General features: G+C 45.4%; 7 protein-coding genes across 7 annotated transcripts in view; 5 read left to right on the forward strand and 2 right to left on the reverse strand.

Moving 5' to 3' along the window:
* The window catches only part of LOC126557692 (cell cycle checkpoint control protein RAD9B), a 211,936-nt gene that overhangs the window by 60,038 nt on the left and 133,508 nt on the right, over positions 1–18,390 (forward strand). The gene's annotated exons all lie outside the window — the stretch shown is intronic.
* On the forward strand, positions 2,689–3,667 carry LOC126558818 (protein FRG1 homolog). The gene is made up of 3 exons (XM_050214890.1): positions 2,689–2,779; positions 2,847–3,428; positions 3,511–3,667. Exons 1-3 carry the CDS (start codon positions 2,721–2,723, stop codon positions 3,656–3,658), a joined length of 789 nt encoding a protein of 262 aa, XP_050070847.1. The 5' UTR covers positions 2,689–2,720; the 3' UTR covers positions 3,659–3,667.
* LOC126558924 (DCN1-like protein 4) lies at positions 5,121–8,020 on the reverse strand. The gene is made up of 5 exons (XM_050215014.1): positions 7,881–8,020; positions 7,178–7,275; positions 6,703–6,956; positions 6,400–6,607; positions 5,121–5,232 (listed from the first exon to the last, which is right to left on the reverse strand). The coding sequence occupies exons 1-5, from the start codon at positions 7,970–7,972 to the stop codon at positions 5,165–5,167; spliced, it is 720 nt and encodes a 239-aa protein (XP_050070971.1). The 5' UTR covers positions 7,973–8,020; the 3' UTR covers positions 5,121–5,164.
* On the forward strand, positions 9,270–9,866 carry LOC126559123 (uncharacterized). Its single transcript, XM_050215238.1, has one exon. It carries the CDS (start codon positions 9,270–9,272, stop codon positions 9,864–9,866), a length of 597 nt encoding a protein of 198 aa, XP_050071195.1.
* LOC126559843 (MAPK/MAK/MRK overlapping kinase-like) lies at positions 10,340–11,943 on the forward strand. The gene is made up of 6 exons (XM_050216015.1): positions 10,340–10,371; positions 10,433–10,637; positions 10,719–10,935; positions 11,011–11,465; positions 11,537–11,648; positions 11,725–11,943. Exons 1-6 carry the CDS (start codon positions 10,350–10,352, stop codon positions 11,941–11,943), a joined length of 1,230 nt encoding a protein of 409 aa, XP_050071972.1. The 5' UTR covers positions 10,340–10,349.
* Positions 12,404–16,627, reverse strand: LOC126556833 (uncharacterized). Its single transcript, XM_050212356.1, has 3 exons — positions 16,531–16,627; positions 13,189–16,459; positions 12,404–12,498 (listed from the first exon to the last, which is right to left on the reverse strand). The coding sequence occupies exons 1-3, from the start codon at positions 16,625–16,627 to the stop codon at positions 12,411–12,413; spliced, it is 3,456 nt and encodes a 1,151-aa protein (XP_050068313.1). The 3' UTR covers positions 12,404–12,410.
* LOC126560017 (nuclear receptor-binding factor 2-like) lies at positions 17,198–17,941 on the forward strand. The gene has a single exon (XM_050216177.1). It carries the CDS (start codon positions 17,198–17,200, stop codon positions 17,939–17,941), a length of 744 nt encoding a protein of 247 aa, XP_050072134.1.

Consider the following 18,390-nt stretch of genomic DNA (forward strand, 5'->3'; position numbering starts at 1 on the left):
TATGCCCTCGATGCCCACACCATTCCCTTGAACCGCGAATCAAGCTGTGGGTCGCGTGCGCGTGTGTTCCATGTGCGCATGTGCCCGAAATTAACACCCCTACTATTTGTCCTGTTTTTTTTTTTTAATTCCTTTCTTTCCACTTCGGAACACGGAACATTATACAGTGCATAATAAAATTATGTGATTTTTTAGGGTTTAACAGAAAAATTAATAAAAATGGTAGAATTAAGAAGGGAAAGATACACTACAAAGCGAGGTACAAAGCGCTTCATATACCAAGAGAGTACGCCTTCCAAGGATCAAATATTTCTTCCTTTTAAGGGGTGTTTGCCCTCAGTAGACCTTCTGGATGGTAGATTAAAAAGTACGTTCTCAGGATTAACTTAAATTTCTCAAATGGCTAAGAATCTTCTTTGCTTTGTTAGCAAATGGTCATACAATTATGATAACTACTGTAAAACACGACATCATCCAAGCAATCGCCAGGATACACCATGAAGCGTGCGTGCGTGTGCGCGAGTGTATACGCCAGCACCGAACAACGAAGGGATCATCACCGAATGAAGCGCGCGTGGAGCTAAAGCGCGTTTTGCACTTCAATGGTTTGCATTGAAAACATCACAAGAACGCGTGGAACAAAAGCACTAGAAAAGCGAGTAGCGTGACAAATGGTGTGATGAGGGTCGAATGGCCAACGGTGTTGAGTAAAGAGATTCGAACCACAGAATAGAAAAAAAAACCTTGAAGTAAATTCCAATGCAGTCACTTTTAACGGAGTTCAAACAAAAATGAGGAATTAATGCATTTGTAAGAGAACTGATACTTTTATGGCCTAACGACAGTTTTGTGGGGACGGATTGTAAAGTTGTGTGCAATTCATTTCGATCGGTTCCGGAGGTTTTATCACGCAGCTTTTACTATCTGTTCTTAATGGGTTTCATAAATCTTGTCACAATGAATTTCCGATTTATGGACCTCCATCCCGGCTTCGGATGATCGGCTTCGTATGTACATGTATCAATTCCCTTTTGCCACGCTAGTTGATTGGAAGCTTTCTCCCTGATGGCCATGGTTCGCTTCCTAGCAACAAGTGTATCTTCTGCACCAGACAAAGAACTCTTTCGTCCGGGCTGCTGGATCATCCTCCATCTAAATCGACGTCATCTGAGCAGTCGTAAAATCCTTCTGAAGTACAAAACCCATTGAGTATGCCGTGGGGCCTTCTTATCTTGGGCACAGGGTACTTTGGGAAAACCGTTGTCGCTCGATTTGAAGCATCCTTCACGGGAACTCCGTTCAACACCACAACCAGTTGTCCGAGCAACCGAGCGGTAATGAATGGCGTGTTTTAGTTCGCGTACCGAGAGCGCAACTTCGAAGATCTAACGTCATGGCGTGCGAGAAACAATGGTGCGCGAGCAAAAGGAATATAATGCCTTTTTTGTTGGTGGCCACGTGGGGTGGTGATGGGTGGTGGGCCTGGAAGTCAAAGTATGGTCCGTCCGTCTCCATCGAAGGAGAGTTGTGACGAGGGCGTAAAGGCGACAAGGCTATGGTTGAGCTCAAAAACAGGCACACTTCAAACTGTGCGACCAACTGGATAAAATTAATGGAGGCGAGGTATATTCCTTTTTTTTCGCTCTCCTTCCAGTGTTCACTGCAGGACGACCGGTGGTGGCGTTACGGATGTTTTGTTATTCTGCTTCAGCGAGCCTTAAAAATGGGTTTCGCAGGCTCTTAGATCCGCGGTGGGGTGGGTAAGCTGAAGCTTAAAACTCTCCGACTGAGCTCATTTTTTGTCTTTCCTGCCTCACACGCTTCCGTTGTTCTTGTGTTTGCGGCCTGTGTTCTAAAAGGAAGTTCATTGTGTGTTATTAGCGTAGTGGTGGTTCTGCTCGTTTCTACTTCATCTACAGGCGGGTGTTCCGCACAAGGTTAGTGTCATCTGATAGCGCCAATCATCGTTTGGGAGGCTTGGCATCCTATCTGGGATGGACAAAACAGTATGTACAGGAGCGCCAGATACCGGCGCATAGATAAATGAAACATTGAAAGGCATGACTTTTGGGGATGGGAAGCAGGGCAGCATGTAGGTGGATGTGACGAGACCTCCTGCCGTTAGCGGAAGTTGTTAGTCTGCTGCCTGGACGTGATGATGTTCTGCATGGATTAGTGGAATCGGTGCAAGTTTTACAGGGTAAACTTTTATAAGTAGATTTGCTATTCATCAAAACTGTTCCTTTATGTTAAATATTTCATTGTTTTACGTCTTAAACTGTGAAAAATCTGGTGATATACTAATACAACGCGTCATCTTTCATGAGTCAGAACCGGATGTTGTATTGAATATCAGCTAAGCTAATCCTTGATACACAGGACATTCGCTCCAGATTTAGGATAAAATAAGCCAGGGATACCAAAAATGACTTTTCTATTAATTCAAAGTCTGTTTGTTAAAATAATAGTTAAATAAAAAACAAAAAATACTTCAAAAAATTATTAGTAACCGCCCAATCCGTTGAATTTGAATAATATTCTCAGCAAAGATAGCAATTTAACGTGCTCTAAGGCAAATGAAGCATTCGAAGTGCATAGTATAAACGACTGCCCGTACGGTGTAAACAAATTCCGCTGTCAGACGCATCAATCGCCAGTGTTTGTTTACTTCTAGCCACAATTTGCACCTAAATAAAAACGATACATATTTATTGGCCTAAATGGCTGAATACAATAAAGCTAAAATTAGCAAACTGGTCCTAAAGGGTGAAAGTTCCAAGTAAATCACAGCGTGCATCCACATCCCTATCAATACAAATCCTAAATGAACTTCACTTCCTTTCCAGAGGCACCAAACGAAAGCACAAAAAGGACAAGAAGGACAAGGAAGCGAAACGGGCGCACGTTGTCGACACGGACGCAGTGAAGCACGGCGGATGGTGGAAGGTCACTAAAACCGGCGACATTACCGGCTCGATAGCACTTCAGTTTGATAAGCAAGCGTACATTAAAGCGCTCGATAATGGACTGTTCACGTTGGGTGCACCGCACAGCGAAGGTGATCCTCCGGATCCGGAAGAAATATTCAGTGCCGTGCTGATCAACGAGGAGAAGGTAGCGTTCAAGTCGGGGTACGGCAAGTATCTGAAGGTGGAAAAGGATGGTATGATAACGGGCCGGTCGGATGCGGTGTCAGCGCTAGAACAGTTTGAGCCAGTGTTTGATCAAGGCAAAATGGCACTGCTTGCGGCAAATGGATGCTTTGTTTCGGTGGACCCGGAGGATGATGCACTGGTCGCAATCAAGAAGAAGGTCGGTAGTGATGAGGAGTGTGTGATTAGAAGCTGCGCCGGGAGGGAGGACATCTCCAGCAAAGAGTTGCCGGTGGAAGAATCGGGCGATTTGGATCAGGTGGAGCTTAACTATGTGTAAGTAATAAGTAATAAGCGATAGCGACGGATTGGATGATGGGAATGCAGTTTTTTAAATGAAAACTTCCTTGCTTTCTAGCAAAAAGTTCCAAAAATTCCAAGACAAAAAGGTACGCGTCAGCAAGGAGGACAAAATTGCACTGAAAAAGGCAAAGGACGAAGGGGCGCTACACGAAGCGCTGCTCGATCGACGAAGCAAGATGAAAGCGGATCGATACTGCAAATAATAGAATCCGGTGGTCTTTCTCAACATAATAAATCGTATCGTCTGTATCATTAAGATAAAGTATGATTTGGACTTTTATTATGCGTATTATTTTGCCGAGTTGTTCACTTTTTTCGCCCTCGAAAGTTCTGATAGTTTGATTTTGGTGAGTATAGTGGTTGCTTTTTTTTGTCGTAATTTTAGAAATAAACTGGTTTGCCTTGAATGTTGTTTATCCTTGCTGTGTTTATCCGTTACATTGCCGGTCGCCAAAAATCATGTACCCCCGTTCAAGAAACTCTAAACCGAATTTTAGTAATGGAATTGTTTAATGTTGATCTTGTTTTTGAGAATTTTGAATTTTATGCTGATTTGCTTGCTATTGTTTGATTACTCTGGTTAACCTACGGGAGGTTTTTAATGGTAAGCTACCGCATCATTATCATCATCATCATCATCACCACACGGCTGACTTTTATTATGTTATTGGAATATCAGTTCGTTGGAGCCAGATTTGTCACATCAGGCCAGAGCAGTGCCCACCTTGCATCGCCAAGCAGCCATTTCGGGACGTGGGTTGCCTCTTATCTATCATTAACAATTTCGTTTATTGTTCTTTGCCTTGTATATTCACTCACTCACACACACACACGCAGCACACACAATTCACCCTTTCAGTTCATCCCTATTACATATTCCACACTCTTAAACACACTTCTCACTGTCTGCTCTTTGCGTTCCCTCATTTTTCGGGTTTTGCATAAACTCCCTCTAAACTCATCTCGTTCTTGCATTTTTGTTAAAAGAAAATAAAATTTCAATTTAAATGTGGGCTGAGTGTAAATTGCAAAAAAAAAAACCAGCAAAATGTATAATGCGGCTCGAATTTCTTGCTATTTTTGGTTTCGTTTGAGGCAGAGGTTTCGCTGTGAGGAGCAGAAAACAATCCTTGCTATATAAGCTGTCATGAAGCCGTACATCGCGTGCTAAAAACTGAATTATAAACATAAACAGATATAAAAAAAAACAATTAAGTTGTTATGTACAGCCAAAATGGTGCACTATAACGGAACAACATATCTACAGTGGAGGAAAACAAAAGTAGTAGGGTAAACGGAACGGCAATTCTCAAAATAATCCTTTCTTCTGCCCTAAGACGCATTTGTCCATTAATGTGGGGAGAATATTTATTTCCCCGATTGACATCATGTACGTACGTCGGTTGTAGCTATAACTCCCCTGCTGGCATGGCATCTCTTGCGTGTGACCCTCTCTTGATGGAGGAGATTCTACGAGCGTTTTATTTGTTTTGTGAATTTGCAAAAAAAAAAAAAACGATGGGAGATATAGAGTGAGGGAGAGAGAAAGGGCATACAAATCGTACAAATTGTTAAGTTGTCTGGTTTGTGTGGTTGGGTTGTTAGTTGGCTACTTCTTATATTATTTCCGGTTGTCCTGCAGTCTACACTGGACTGCAAAACCCTGGGAACCCACGAACCCGACCCGGCTTCTAACGCAGCAGTAAGCCTCAGCTAATCGTTGACTGGGCTCTTAGTTGTCTTAACCATTCTACAAACTCGTCGAGCATTACGGGCCCTAAAAAGTACATCAAAGGAATAGGATTGTATTAGTTATTGTCGAATCTTTTCATCCTAACGTATGCATATAAAAAACTATGAGATTTGGCTGGATGACTTCGACGGGAGCATCTGCTTAAAAAGGCAGATTTTGTCATAGATCGAAAGAAATCTTAGGTTAGGTGAGCCAAAAGGTTTTCAATGCCAGGAGATGGATGTACAGAACAAACAATGAATTACCAATGTGCATCTCGACCATGTTAGTTTAATCTATTTAAGTAATTTCTCGACATTTCATCCTGATCAACTTTTGTCAAAAGACAATCAAAATTATATCCTGTAGTGGAAAAATTTGTCCCGACAGATATGAAACCCTAGAGGACCTTAGACCTTGAGGAGGGAAGGATTTAAGGTTATCTCCGTGCTTCGTAGGATATATGTAAGTCATAGCCATTATTAATCTACTGACCAGCCACGCGCGGCATGTCCACGTTCTTTGTCACAGTTTGGACAAATGTTCCGTCTCCTTGGCACTAGATCCTCAGATTTGAATTACCAGCTTTTGTCGCATTATACAAGTGTACAGGAGAAATTTGGCTCTCTTGAGAAGATGTAGCTTTTCTTCAGAAGATAGAAGATACCTAAAAGCCGAATTGAATATAGGAAGTGCTCTAGAAATGTTTCACAAACCTAAACCCTCTCACACAGGGAAAGTGCTGACAGTATGAACAAAGTTCAAACACAACTCTTCGACTGTTTTGTTCAACTGCTGCTAATGAACAAAAAAGGAAGCATATTTAGTCGCGATCAACCCACCCTAGCCTATTTTTTCTAATGCATACGTTAGCTTTGAATTCATCTTGAAATATTTTTTACAATTTGCTGGATAGTTTTGAATACGTCCAGCCGTTTGTTGACACTTTCCTAAGTACATTTCAATCGTTAAAATTGGGAATAAAAGTAGAAGTATTCACGTAACTAAACTTCGCTCAAAGTTGCTTGTATTTTTGAACGAAACACGCCCAGACTGTTAAGCGATGTGATATTTTTTTTTTATATTCAGCTAAAAAAAGTGTCCGTATAGTTATTGTAAGGAGCGTCAACGACCATGCCATGTTGAACGCACAGGCTCTAAATCAATCAACGGTGGGACGCATTCATAATCATCCGGTAAAAAGATACTTACAAGCTCCATCGACATCGTAGTTTGTTAGATCGTTGGAAATGGTGCGGGAAAACTCTAGTATATTACACCACTGATCCTTGTTGATCACTTTGTACTTGGACTGCTCTAGGAATTGGGCAAATTGTGCGTACAGTGGCCAATGCTTGCCGAGTAGCAGCTGTAACATTGCTTTCGCCGTTTCTATATCCATACTTCGTTGGTCTTTATCCTTTTTTCGCGGGACGGGGGCAAAAGAAAAAGCAATCAATCTAATTAGAATTAATTCTCACCAGACGGAGCAACAACACACGCATCAATACTTACCCTTGCAAAATCGTACGCATATCTGTAGATGATTTTAAACGAGTTCGGGTCATTTAGCATGTTTCTTAGATACTCCAGCTTGCACTGCACCTTGGACGCTGTGTCACACTGCAGGTCGGTCAGTCCCTTTAGCCATTCGCTCTGCGTAAAGAAGCCCATCTGTTTGGCACCCATCTTGTACGCCAGCACGAGCATCGCCACATTTTCCGGCTCGACACCAATGTCTTCGCAGAACTTTTCCATACCTTCCGGTCCTAGAATGGAAAGGATAATGAGTGATGTTGAGTACACTCATCGAGTAGATCGAAAGCACAGACAGCTACTTCCGTTGCACTTATCTATAATTAGATCTATTGTTTACGAATCGAAACCCGGATCTGTACCGGGCGGGGACACAAAGAGACGCCCCGACTGCCCTTTTCCCGATTACTTAATACTTTTTTCTCTGTTCTTGTGTGGTGTAGTTTTTCCTTACCTAAAGTGTCCGTATCATCCGGTGTGGTATACTCCCGGAACCAGGCAAGACATCGCTTCTGACTGAACGCATCTTCCGATTTGCTGTAACGTCTCGAACTGCAAAAAGAAATCGCACAACAAACCAATGTCAGTAATACTGTACTATGTTGTAGCAAAAATTTGTCCCCAAAAAAATACAGCTGTGTACATTCCGTCACCCATCGTTAATCTCCGTTGCCGTTGACAGATCTTAATCGAGAAGAGAGGGAGAGAAATGTAAGGCACTAAGCACTAGACGAAGCCGTCGACGCCGCCCAGAACTAAAATCCGTCGATATTGCACACACTTATCACTGTTATCGCGTTACACCCTCACACAGAGGTTTGGCTGCTGCCACTGGTGCTGCTGTGTTGTGCGCCGTGGACGGTGTTTCGCTGACAAATGGATAAGTGAAAATTTGGGAAGGAAAGCGTAGTACGTCTGTCTGCCTGCCTGCTGTGCTAAAAATATCATGTTGATCTTTTTTTAAAAAAGACGCGCCATGCAGCACTCCGCAAGCGTTACACTCAGACGTGAATTTCGCGAACTGTCCACGCCGTGGAGTGGTAAGGGTGGGAAGAAATGTGAATATGCTAACCAGGGGACACAAAACACGCTTCCCGAATGATCTTTGGCCTCGGCAGGCACGAAACGCAGCGACGATATCATCCGGAATGGCTTACCTTTGATAACTATTTCGTTGCCGTTTGGTCGACTGTTGGTCTTCTTCGCTGGGCCGCATGTCTATGGCGTGACGACGTTTACCTCTGGGCATTTGTAGTTTGTCAATGGTGAAGCCTTTCCTTGTCGCGCCTGTAAACTTGATGGAGGCCTGATGTCGATGTCCGACTTTTTCCGGGGTGCTCCTTTTACAGTAATACCCTTCTTTGCTCCTCTCTCTCTCTGTCTTGTTTTCTGTTTTACAGATGTGATTGTAGAAAACTATTTCCTCATCAGAGTAGATCCTTCCTAGCTGGCAGGATCATACACCACAACACCACCAGCCAGCGTATTGTGCGATCAGTCTTTGAAGGTAGAGGAGATCTCCGGTGTCTCCGGGAGTTTGTTCCGCAGCCAAACAAAACTTTGAGGCAAGCAGCTTCTGTGGGACCAGCTGATTACGGTACCGGCAAAACAGCATGAAATGAAAGTATTGAAAAAAAAAAACAATTATCAGCGGTGTAAACTTTGCAAAATCGATACGCTGTCACGCAAAATCAATATCAAATCCGGTTCCGTTGATTGCGTTCCCGGAAGTTGCTATTTTTTCGCTGGGAAAGCACACGATGGCGAAAATGAAATCCTTTCTGTGGGATGGATTTGGCTGATGACTGATACAGTTTTCACCCGGATAAAAGTAGCTCGCCCCAGCTATTGCTATCGGTCTGTCTGACTCTGCTCGCTGGTGCTGCTTGGAGCTGGATACAGCCCGATATCACCGAATCCTGTGCCAGGCGAACGCGGATGACGGAGGCTGAATGCTTTGGAACCCTGATATTTACCGTGTAGAAATTGTTGGCTGTTGCACGATTGGAAAATGTAGTCAGCAGGTACAGTAGAAAGAAATACACTTGTCGCTATAGTGTGCTGATGCTACTGTTCCTGCTGCTGCTGCTGCCAGTGCTGATGATGATGATGATGGTTATGCTTTCATGTTTTCAACAACGCAATGGGAATAGGGAAACGACGAAGCTCGACGACAAACGACGGTAATCACATAGTCGAACCCACCCCCTAGCGTGCGCTGTGTGCTGCGATTAACCATCGATGTGAGGTTCGACTACGCACACGAACTGTCATTTTTCGCCAAACCACATGGAGTGAGCGAGAAGCACATCTAACGGTGTGAGCGAGAGTGTCGAATAAACGTGATGAAATGTCAAACAAATTCAAAGTGTAGCCAAAAATATGAACCGCTTTCGCGTCTTGGCTCGTTTTACCTGCTTTGGTTCGATCTGTACCCGTGGTGTGTAGAAATTGAATTGGTGTTTGTTTTTTTGGAGGTTCTACCCGATTACGATCACGCTTGTGTTGTTACCCACGGATTCCGTTGTGCTACCTTCAAAACCATCATGAATAAAGTCACAACGCCACCGAGAAGCACGGTTTTTAGAAAAGATCCACACGCCGCACAGAAGGACTACGAAGTTACATCGTCGTCGGATGAGTCGGATGGCTACCTGTCGCCGTTCAATGGATCAGACGATGGAAGCGGCGTGCTGGAAGGCAGTTTGCTCGATGAGATGCCACCGTTCTCGGCTTGTTCGATGTCTCCATCGGCTCGATCACTGTCACCGATCGAGCTGGAACCGTTCGATTCGCCCTGCTCAACACCGAAATCGGGCCGCAGCTATTCGGGTTGCAGCACACCGCTGTACGCGACACCACCACCGTCAACGCAGCAGCATCAAATATTGAATGGCAGCGGAAGCCAACCAGCAGAAGGGTATGTTACGCTGGACGAGATACATGCCCGGATCGGGCTGACCCCACCGGATGGGAACGTTAGCCGAAGCCGGCTCAATCTGGAAACCATCTTCGAGGGTGTGTTTCTGGAAACGCCACCAAAGAAAGAGTTCCAGCCAAAGGGAAATCTGTTGCGCCGTTCGATACGGAATCGGGCACTGCTGTGTGAGCGGGCGAGTGATCAGAAAGAGAATATGTCATGACAGAGTGAAAGAGAGCGAGAGAGGGAGATTGTTTGCAACGCAGGGAGGTATAGAATTTAAAATAGTATAACGTTATGTTTTATATTTGAATTTAATGGTTTCGTATTCAAACGATTGCAATATGAAGGAGTTGCACTGTGCAGTGAATTTACTTTTGTATGGAGAAGTAGTTAAAAAGGGCGTGAAGGAAAGATACCACCATGTGGTTCATACTCATTCCAAACTGTATATCGAGTTGTACTAGCCGGTAAAATACTTACAAACTAAAAATAAGTAGCGAAACGTCGTGCCTTTTGTTTCGAGATTACTACGGTACGAGAACGAAGAACAAGAACCAATAAATATCGCATTCATCCAAGTACGCATCGATCGATGTGTAACATCTATCCCTAGCTTCATCTGTTTTGTGGTAGTCGTTTCATTTTTTAAGATCAAGAAAGCAGGTTTTTTCCGGACCCCCGGGCTGTCCTAGACGATCGAAGGATGAGCGTTATCAGCATTACAGGTGTGACAGTTGGCTAATCGGATGTGCTGAAAGATTACCTAACCGTGATCTTCTTTTACAGGTTATGACATCATCGAACGAATCGGAAGCGGTGCCTATTCGGAAGTTTATCATGTTCGGTGCCGGCGAACGGGGAAATCCTATGCGGCCAAACATTTGATCGATGCGTGTTCGGATTTGAATTGTGATGTGGCTTTTCCCGAAATTCAGCTCATGAAATCTGTGCCCAGTCATCCAAATATTATGCAAATTTTCGACCATGTATTGTAAGTTCCTAGGAAGTCAATAAGAGAGACCATAGAAGAGGTTCGAGGATTTGTATTAACTTCTGTCCGGAAATTTTCCAGTGAGAAATGCAGTCTAACGCTAATAATGGACCTAATGGACATGAGCCTGTACGATTACATGCAGACCCGGTCACGTCCGTTTTCAGAATCACGTGTCCGAAAAATGTTGTACCAGATCGTGCTAGGGTTAGAACATCTGCATCAGAACGATATATTCCATCGGGATGTGAAGCCGGAGAATATATTGGTTAAATTTTATGATGGCATCGTAGGCAGAGTAAGTGCATCAATGGATGTCCTCTTAAGGGTGTAAATCTCAACAATCCTTTTTTTTTCCTTCTTTTGTTCTCAGAGAGAAACCCTACAACTGGCAGACTTTGGAAGTGCGGCACGCATCACGCATCGTCCACCGTTCGCAAACTACATAGCGACTCGCTGGTATCGGGCGCCGGAATGTATGCTCTCGTTGGGTCATTACGGGCCCAAGATGGACGTCTGGGCAGTGGGTTGCTGTTTTTATGAAATGCTCACCCTGAAGCCACTGTTTCATGGTGAAAATGAGCTTGAAATGTTGGACGCAATACATACACTGCTCGGATCCCCTTCCGGCGAAACGCTGGAGCGCTTTAAACCATGGAACGTGAACAATTTAAAGTTTCCGAGCCGTCGAGGAATAGAGCTTCGACTGTATCTTCCATTGTTGAACGCGATTGGAATCGATTTGATGAAGCGAATGCTAGTCTACTGTCCGGATAGGCGTATCAGTGCCAAGAACCTGATTAAGCACGTTTACTTTGAGGAACTTATGTAAGCTTTTCCTTCTTTATCATCATTTCGCGTCTTTTTTAACTAAAGCTGTCATTTCTTGTTGATTTTAGGAAACGGAAAAAGTTATCAAAATTTTCATTGAGCCATCAGAGCATACAGTATGTTGGGTATGAGCCGATTTCCACCGCTAGACAGCCGTCTCAGGCGAAACAAAACCTGAAGGTAAGTTACCCGAAAGCAAAACAAAAAGGCAATCCACCGTTTCCGTTTTACTGTCTCTCTTTCGCTCTTTTCACAGTACCAAAAGATTGCTGGTTCGTCCTTATCAAGCGTCTTAAGCTTCCAGACAAACAACACCTTCCACATCCTTTCGACCGAGGAGCAAAAGAGAATCAACAAAAAAAAGGAACGCATGTGGAACATGAATCCGGCCAGCATGGAAAAACAAAAGCACCCATTCAGGACGGTCCGAAAGCAGACGAAGCTAGTCGACGGCAAGTGGTCTATCTGGTCATAAACTTTTATTTGATACAGTATTTTTGTTACCCTTACAAGCTACGCGACCCATTCGCCTTTTTATTTGCTCTAATGGTACGGCTAGAGTGTTGTCACGTTTACATCAATTTACACATTGCTATCCTTTCTTTGTGCCTAGGACGTTCTTCTTTACATATACACTAAATGACTCGCGGATGACTCATGACTTGAAATCAGGTACATTCGGGCTTCATCGTAAATCCCACCTTCCTTTCACATTCCCTTCTACACATGGCAAGGCGTGTAGTGAGTGTGTGTGTGTGTGTGTGTGTGTGTGTGTGTGTGTGTGTGTGTGTGTGTGTGTGTGTGTGTGTGTGTGTGTGTGTGTGTGTGTGTGTGTGTGTGTGTGTGTGTGTGTGAGTTTTAACGGCATTGTCTTCCAGTGCTGCTATCGGTGGTTATAAGTACACTTTAGTCTGACTTTTCGATCGCTTCCGTTTGCTCTCGTTAGGATTCCTCCATCATCATCAGCTGCTCCAGATCGTCCCGATTGTAGAGCTTGATCTTCAGAAATCCTGGATTCAGTTCGGTGTATCTGTAAAAATTTTGCGACAATAAAACTTTAATAACTCTTGATTTTCTTTGGAGATTGTAGGAAAGATTGGAACAGTCACGGAGAATGAAGGGTTAATGGGTGTAAATTTGAAGGTTTTGAAGCCGTACAAAAAAATAAAAATGATGTCAAAACATGGCATTCATGACATTTTCATCATGCCAAACTTTGTGCCCTGGCGATTCTCTTTAAGATCCCTTTCCATTTATAATAAGTATGTTTTGTACAGTTTTTTTTTCAGATATAAGACCATGAGGTAGTGATTGCGTATCAGAATAAATACGAAAAGGCATTCGAATGCGTGAGTAGTTGGGTGGATCTCTTTCAGATTCAGGAGAAGTTTCACGTTTGCTTTCCCTACGGATGGCAATCCCACGGTTATCTGATTCGACATTAGAAAAGCCGTTGACGCTCGTTGTCATGACGCTTTTTTAGCAGGTACGCGGATCCACCGATAGAAACTAGTCCAGAACGAACACAAGAAAAAGCCTATTCGTCTGATCCAAGTAGATCTGGTGACGCAGCAAGGAATTTCGGAACTTCCAAAATTCATCCCTTCATCCCTTCGCGTGATCTGCCCACCAACGGCGAATTCTACCATCCGGGTTTGTTCCCGAGAGCAACATAATGTGACACTGCAAAAAGGCGTAAAACTACTACCACTCCACTCACCTTATGTTCTTTTCTCGAAGTAACGCTTTCACGCGCTGTTTGATGATCGGCTTGCCATCGGCCGAATGTAACCCACGGCCGGTGATGATGTACAGCGTCTTGAAGCGCTGTTGTGAGTTGAGCAGCTTCGAGGCATGTTCGGCCAGGAACAGTTCCAGGCAGCGTAACGCTTCCTGCGAGTGGAGATAGTGTAGATCCAGTACAGCGTCATTGTTCAGCTTCAGCTTGTGCACCTCCATAATACAGTTCGATGCCCTGCTGTTGTACATGTCGATCTTGGTCCGGTGTAGGCGCGCAATCTGCGAATAGTAGTCGGCCAGCCCAGGCACATTGCGCTGTATCGCTTGCCGTGCCCTTTGGTGACATTCGTTCTTTAGGTCGAGATGATGCTGTGCCAGATTGCGACACTCTTCCGCCTTGATCAGATGGAAGTTTATCGCTTGTTCACCGGACAGGCTCGATCCGGTTGGTGACGGCGATGCGAAGGCGGGTGAGCTGAAGAGATCGAGCAGCTTTTGCTTTTCGTTCTCTGCCCGCTGTTTTAGCAGTTCTTCCTTTTCGAGCATCTGCTGTCGGAAGGTGTCGGGAATGGAGGCATTCAGCACCTGTACCGTTTCATCGAAGCGATTGTTATGTGCGGCCAGTATCTGTACCAAATCCTCACCATTTACGTGTGGGAACATTTCTTTAAGCTTTTGTTGGGACATTTGTTGGGCAAGATCGGGTGGCCCGTCTTGCTGCCAGGTGGCGTTTGTTTCCTTCTGATAGGCGGCGAGTGCTTGCTCCATTTCGATGATGTCTTTGAGGTTGGGAACACCGGACGGATTGGGTGGTTTGAACAGTGCGGGATATTTTTCCTCCGTCTGCATTAGTTGCGCCATACGAGCGTCTTCTCGTAAGCTGTGCAGTTTCTGCTCCTCGGTGTAGCTGTAGAGCGAATCGAGGAAAAGAAGGTACATCTGTTCAGCCATTTCCGTGGCCATAAATACACGGGTTCGGTCGGACTGTAGGTCGTCCAGTTCGAGTGAATCGGTGCAATGTTTGTCTTTGAAGATGGTGTGCAGTTGCTGGACTAGTTCTACGCCGAGCTGCAGCTCTACTACCTCACTATCGGCTGCCTTTTCGGATGCTTCCAAATCAAGCATCTCACCGGGGGGAGATTCATCAGCAGCTGTGACGATTCGTCTAGCAAGACGCAATTTTCGTATCGGTTCGGAAAAGTGTTCATTCCCTAGGACGAAACGAGCCTCAATTTCACGCTTGATTGCTTGTACCGTTTCTCGTTGTCCCTGACCACGACGCGTCGTTTCCCGCGGTGACTGATGGCCTGATGAGCCGGTTGACATACAGTTTGCCGATGCAAGGCCTTGGTCTGTTTCGGTGTCCACTTTGGGTAGAGCCGATGGCAATGTTGGTGGAGCAGTCGTCGAAACGGTCTTTGCTATCTGCTCGTTACAGTTACAGTCGAGCAGATTCCACCGGAACGTCGTGTCGGTTAGCGCATCAACCGTCGTACCTTCGGTTCCTTCACGACTATGCTGTTGCTCGAGAGCATTTTCAAAGTTTTCCAACTTTTGTTCCTCGAGCAGTATGTCCGCAACCCAATCACCATCGCCACTGCACTTCTCGAACAGATCCCACAGGTACGGTTCCGGCACCTTCGGGTAGAGGTTACAAATTTCCGAAAAGGCCGTATTTTCATTCGGACAGCCACGTTTGTGTTTCGTAAGCGCGATCCGTTTCATATCGCTCTTTTTCGATTGCTTCTCCTTGGTGGTCGGTTGCAGTAGAGGAGGTGACTTTTGTGTGGCTTGCTCGGGAATTTTGCTCGGCAGCTTGGTCGGTTCCTTGACGCTCGAAAGAAGAAATTCGGCAATCGGTTCGTGGTTCGGGTTAGTTGGTCGCTGTGGTTGGGCTTCCAGCGCTAAAACATCCAACGTTTGGGGTTTTTTCTTTTGCTTTTCCTCGAACGCGGCCGCTGCTGTTTGGCCCCAGAACTGATTGCTTTCCGTGTCGTACGGATTCCAGTTGGTGTCCGATTTACGCCAATCGTCGGCAAAGTCCCAGGAAAAATCATCTTCGTCAAATTGTTTGCATTTTCCACCGGTCGCACCGAGTTCGCTCTCTTCGTCAATCGTCGATTTATATCGAGCTGTGGCCCCTTTAACCGGTGTGCTTAGTTTCTGCGGATCGCGCGGTGGTTTCGGTGGCGGTAAAGAGGCTAGGTCGGTAATTGGTCCGTTAGGGATTTGTTTAAAATTGTCTTGCGTGGCTTTGGTCATGTCTGCCCATGGTTCGGCCCATTTGGTAGTGGCCTGATGCGGTATAGCCTTCGAGATTGCTTCCGTCGGTTTCGCATTGTCCAGGACCATCAAATCGTTCGGCAGGATCGGATAGTGGCGCATTTTGTATGGAATGTAAAGAGCGTGCTCGAGCTTACACAACCGATACAGCTCCTGCACATTCGTCAGCTTCTCAAAGTTTTGCAACATGTTCCGAATCTTCGGCTCGGGCACACCGTGCGTGTTGCGTATCGCAAGACTCCGACTATTGTTGCGCCAGTGTGTCGCCGGTTCAAGCACATCGAGAAAGTATCCATGGTCGGCCGCGATCTGCACGTACGGATACATCTCCCACAGCCGTATGTTCGTATTGTCCACCACGATCGGGCTCCAACCGTCACGTGCCTTCGAGAGCACGTTTTGCTGATTGAAGCGATGCGCAGCTTCTAGCCCATCGGGTTGGTATTTGTACACACCGTTCAGCATGAAGTAATCATCGGCGCTAAAAATGTGATTACGATAATCACCCCCCGAAGTGTGGTCGATAAGCGTACGCGATAGGGTAGATTTGCCACTGCCCGGTGCTCCACGCATCAGCACCATAACGCGATAACCTTGAGCCACCATGTCGAGGATGGTTTGAAAATTGGCCGGTTGCTGCTCGGTGGATTTATGCTTCCCGTGGCCCTTGGGTCGATGACTATTGCTGCTGTTGCCGGGTGTTTGTGGCTGTTGGAACTGTATCGGAAAGCTTCCTTTCTGTAGCAGCGAAGCGAAGCTGGAAGTCATATCTGTTGTGGTGTCGCTTTTGGCAGTGTTTACTAGCTTCCGGGTGGCGCCTGTCGAACGATCCGGTCCAGCAACGGCCCGATCGTTGGCAGCGTCGATTGGAAACGGTAGGGGCAGTTTGTCGGCAGTGCTGGCCAGATCTGGAAAGGACGAGGCAATTTGTTCTTCGTCCTTTAGTAGCGCCTCGACACATGCATTTACTACGGGGAAAAGGAATGGGAAAGGTTAAACGGTCTAACCTTGACGCGCGTTTCTCTAACCAACAACTTACAATCGTCGTACAGCTCGACCGTTGCTGCAATTCGTTTCGATTCGATGTGATCACCAAACACCTCGGTAAGGTGCGCTAAAATTTCGTCCCTATTCATTCTCGAGCGAAGGTTGTTTTCTTTTTGTATCCTATTTGGAACCGTACGGGCACAGGATCCGGGGGCGATGTCCCCAGCAGTATTGCACGCGTTTCTTTCGTGTATCACCTTAGGCGTCCCGTAGCTTTGCTTGGCTGTTGTACGGTCAACCGATTGCACTTCATACTACTGAAAAACAAGCACGCAAATGGGGACACAATAAAACTTTCACAAATAAATTACATAAAAAAAATTAACGCGCCGTTTTGCGTGAGGAGCACGGTTGTGGAAACGTCGTACAAAACAAACACGTAAATAGAACAATGTGGCGAAATAAAAGTGACAGCTGGAAAGTCGAGTCGAAAAGTTTGTCTGGCAACACTGCCACCACAGTGCAGGCGAATCAGCTGTTTTTGTTCGCTTCACAACAAAGCAGATGTGTGTTTGTGCAAGTTTTGTTTACACTGTGACATAGCTCTGTGCGTTTCGATGGAAAATTCACATCTAAATAGGGTAATTGCAGTGCGAACGCTTAATTTCTTGCTAGATAAAAGTGACTAAACGAACGGCAAACCTATTTTGTAGGCTCATATGTATGGGAGGAGGGCAGAAAATTGTGCAAAAAATCGACGATTCGATGATGCTATCGACTGCCATCGGAAGGCCGTTTCACACTTTAACGAAGCGCTCAAGCTGCAAACTAACGCAATTGTACAGGATTCGCTTCAGCTGCAGCGAAAGTATCACCTGAAGCAGGTCGATTGGTTGCTGGTAAGGAAGCAGCAGTACGACCGTTACCTCCGGGCCCTCGATTACCAGCGTCGCAAGAATCCTGAATTTCTGGTTCAACAGATCGAAAAAATGGACAAGTACAACGAGCTGCAGGTAGCAATCTATCATAATCTGGACGATACGGACGGGTTACTGGAAACGTTAAGCAGAAACATTACCACCAACAATCCGGCGCTGGGTATTTCAGCGAATGCTGCTGCTGCTGGTGGTGGTGGAGGTACAAAAACCGTAAACGAGCTAATTGCGCTCAACCACTCGCTTCACATCCTGATCCAGCGGATGTCACAGAATGTGGATGAGTATGCGACGGAAAATGAGGAACTGCGGGAAAAGTTGCGCTATTACGAGCGGGAAGCGAAGGAAACGGGCAGTGCCGATGGTGCAAAGGGTGCCGATGCTGACCCGTCGACAAACACGGGCAAGGTGCGTGGACACGGTGGTACGCAGCAGCACACGGGAGGTACGCTAATGCACGACAATCTGTCCACGCTGGCACCGCTCGAAATGCCCGTGTTTGATTTGTCCGATTTTGATAATCATTGAGCTGAGCTCGGTACCTCTTTGTACCTCTCCCGTGGATCATCGCGCGGGATGTGATAACACTACTTATGTATTTACTTTAAATTACAAACAAACACATTACGGCCCTGGGAATCGATCGGCCGAGTCGGGCCAGAAGAATTGTAAATATTTTGTACAGAAAGCCTTGCTTTGCTCGCTACAGTGCATTGGCTTGCGTGTTACAGGCTAGGTCGATGTATAACTATACTGCTAATAAAGATTAATTACAGATGGATAGATTATGATGTGGATTGTATGGGTTCAGAGCGAAAACGCTCGGATATGGTTGCCTGATGACATTCGATGTTTGCTGTAAAAGTGTCCACCGAATGAACGCCATGAAGGCCTTGTGCACAGGTACAGTGCGTAACAGAACAATAAAGTCAATAGTTTTTTGAAAATAATTTGAAAATTTGAAGAGATAGATAAAA

Source organism: Anopheles maculipalpis, chromosome 2RL, assembly GCF_943734695.1.
Source record: "Anopheles maculipalpis chromosome 2RL, idAnoMacuDA_375_x, whole genome shotgun sequence".
NCBI classification, from domain to species: domain Eukaryota; kingdom Metazoa; phylum Arthropoda; class Insecta; order Diptera; family Culicidae; genus Anopheles; species Anopheles maculipalpis.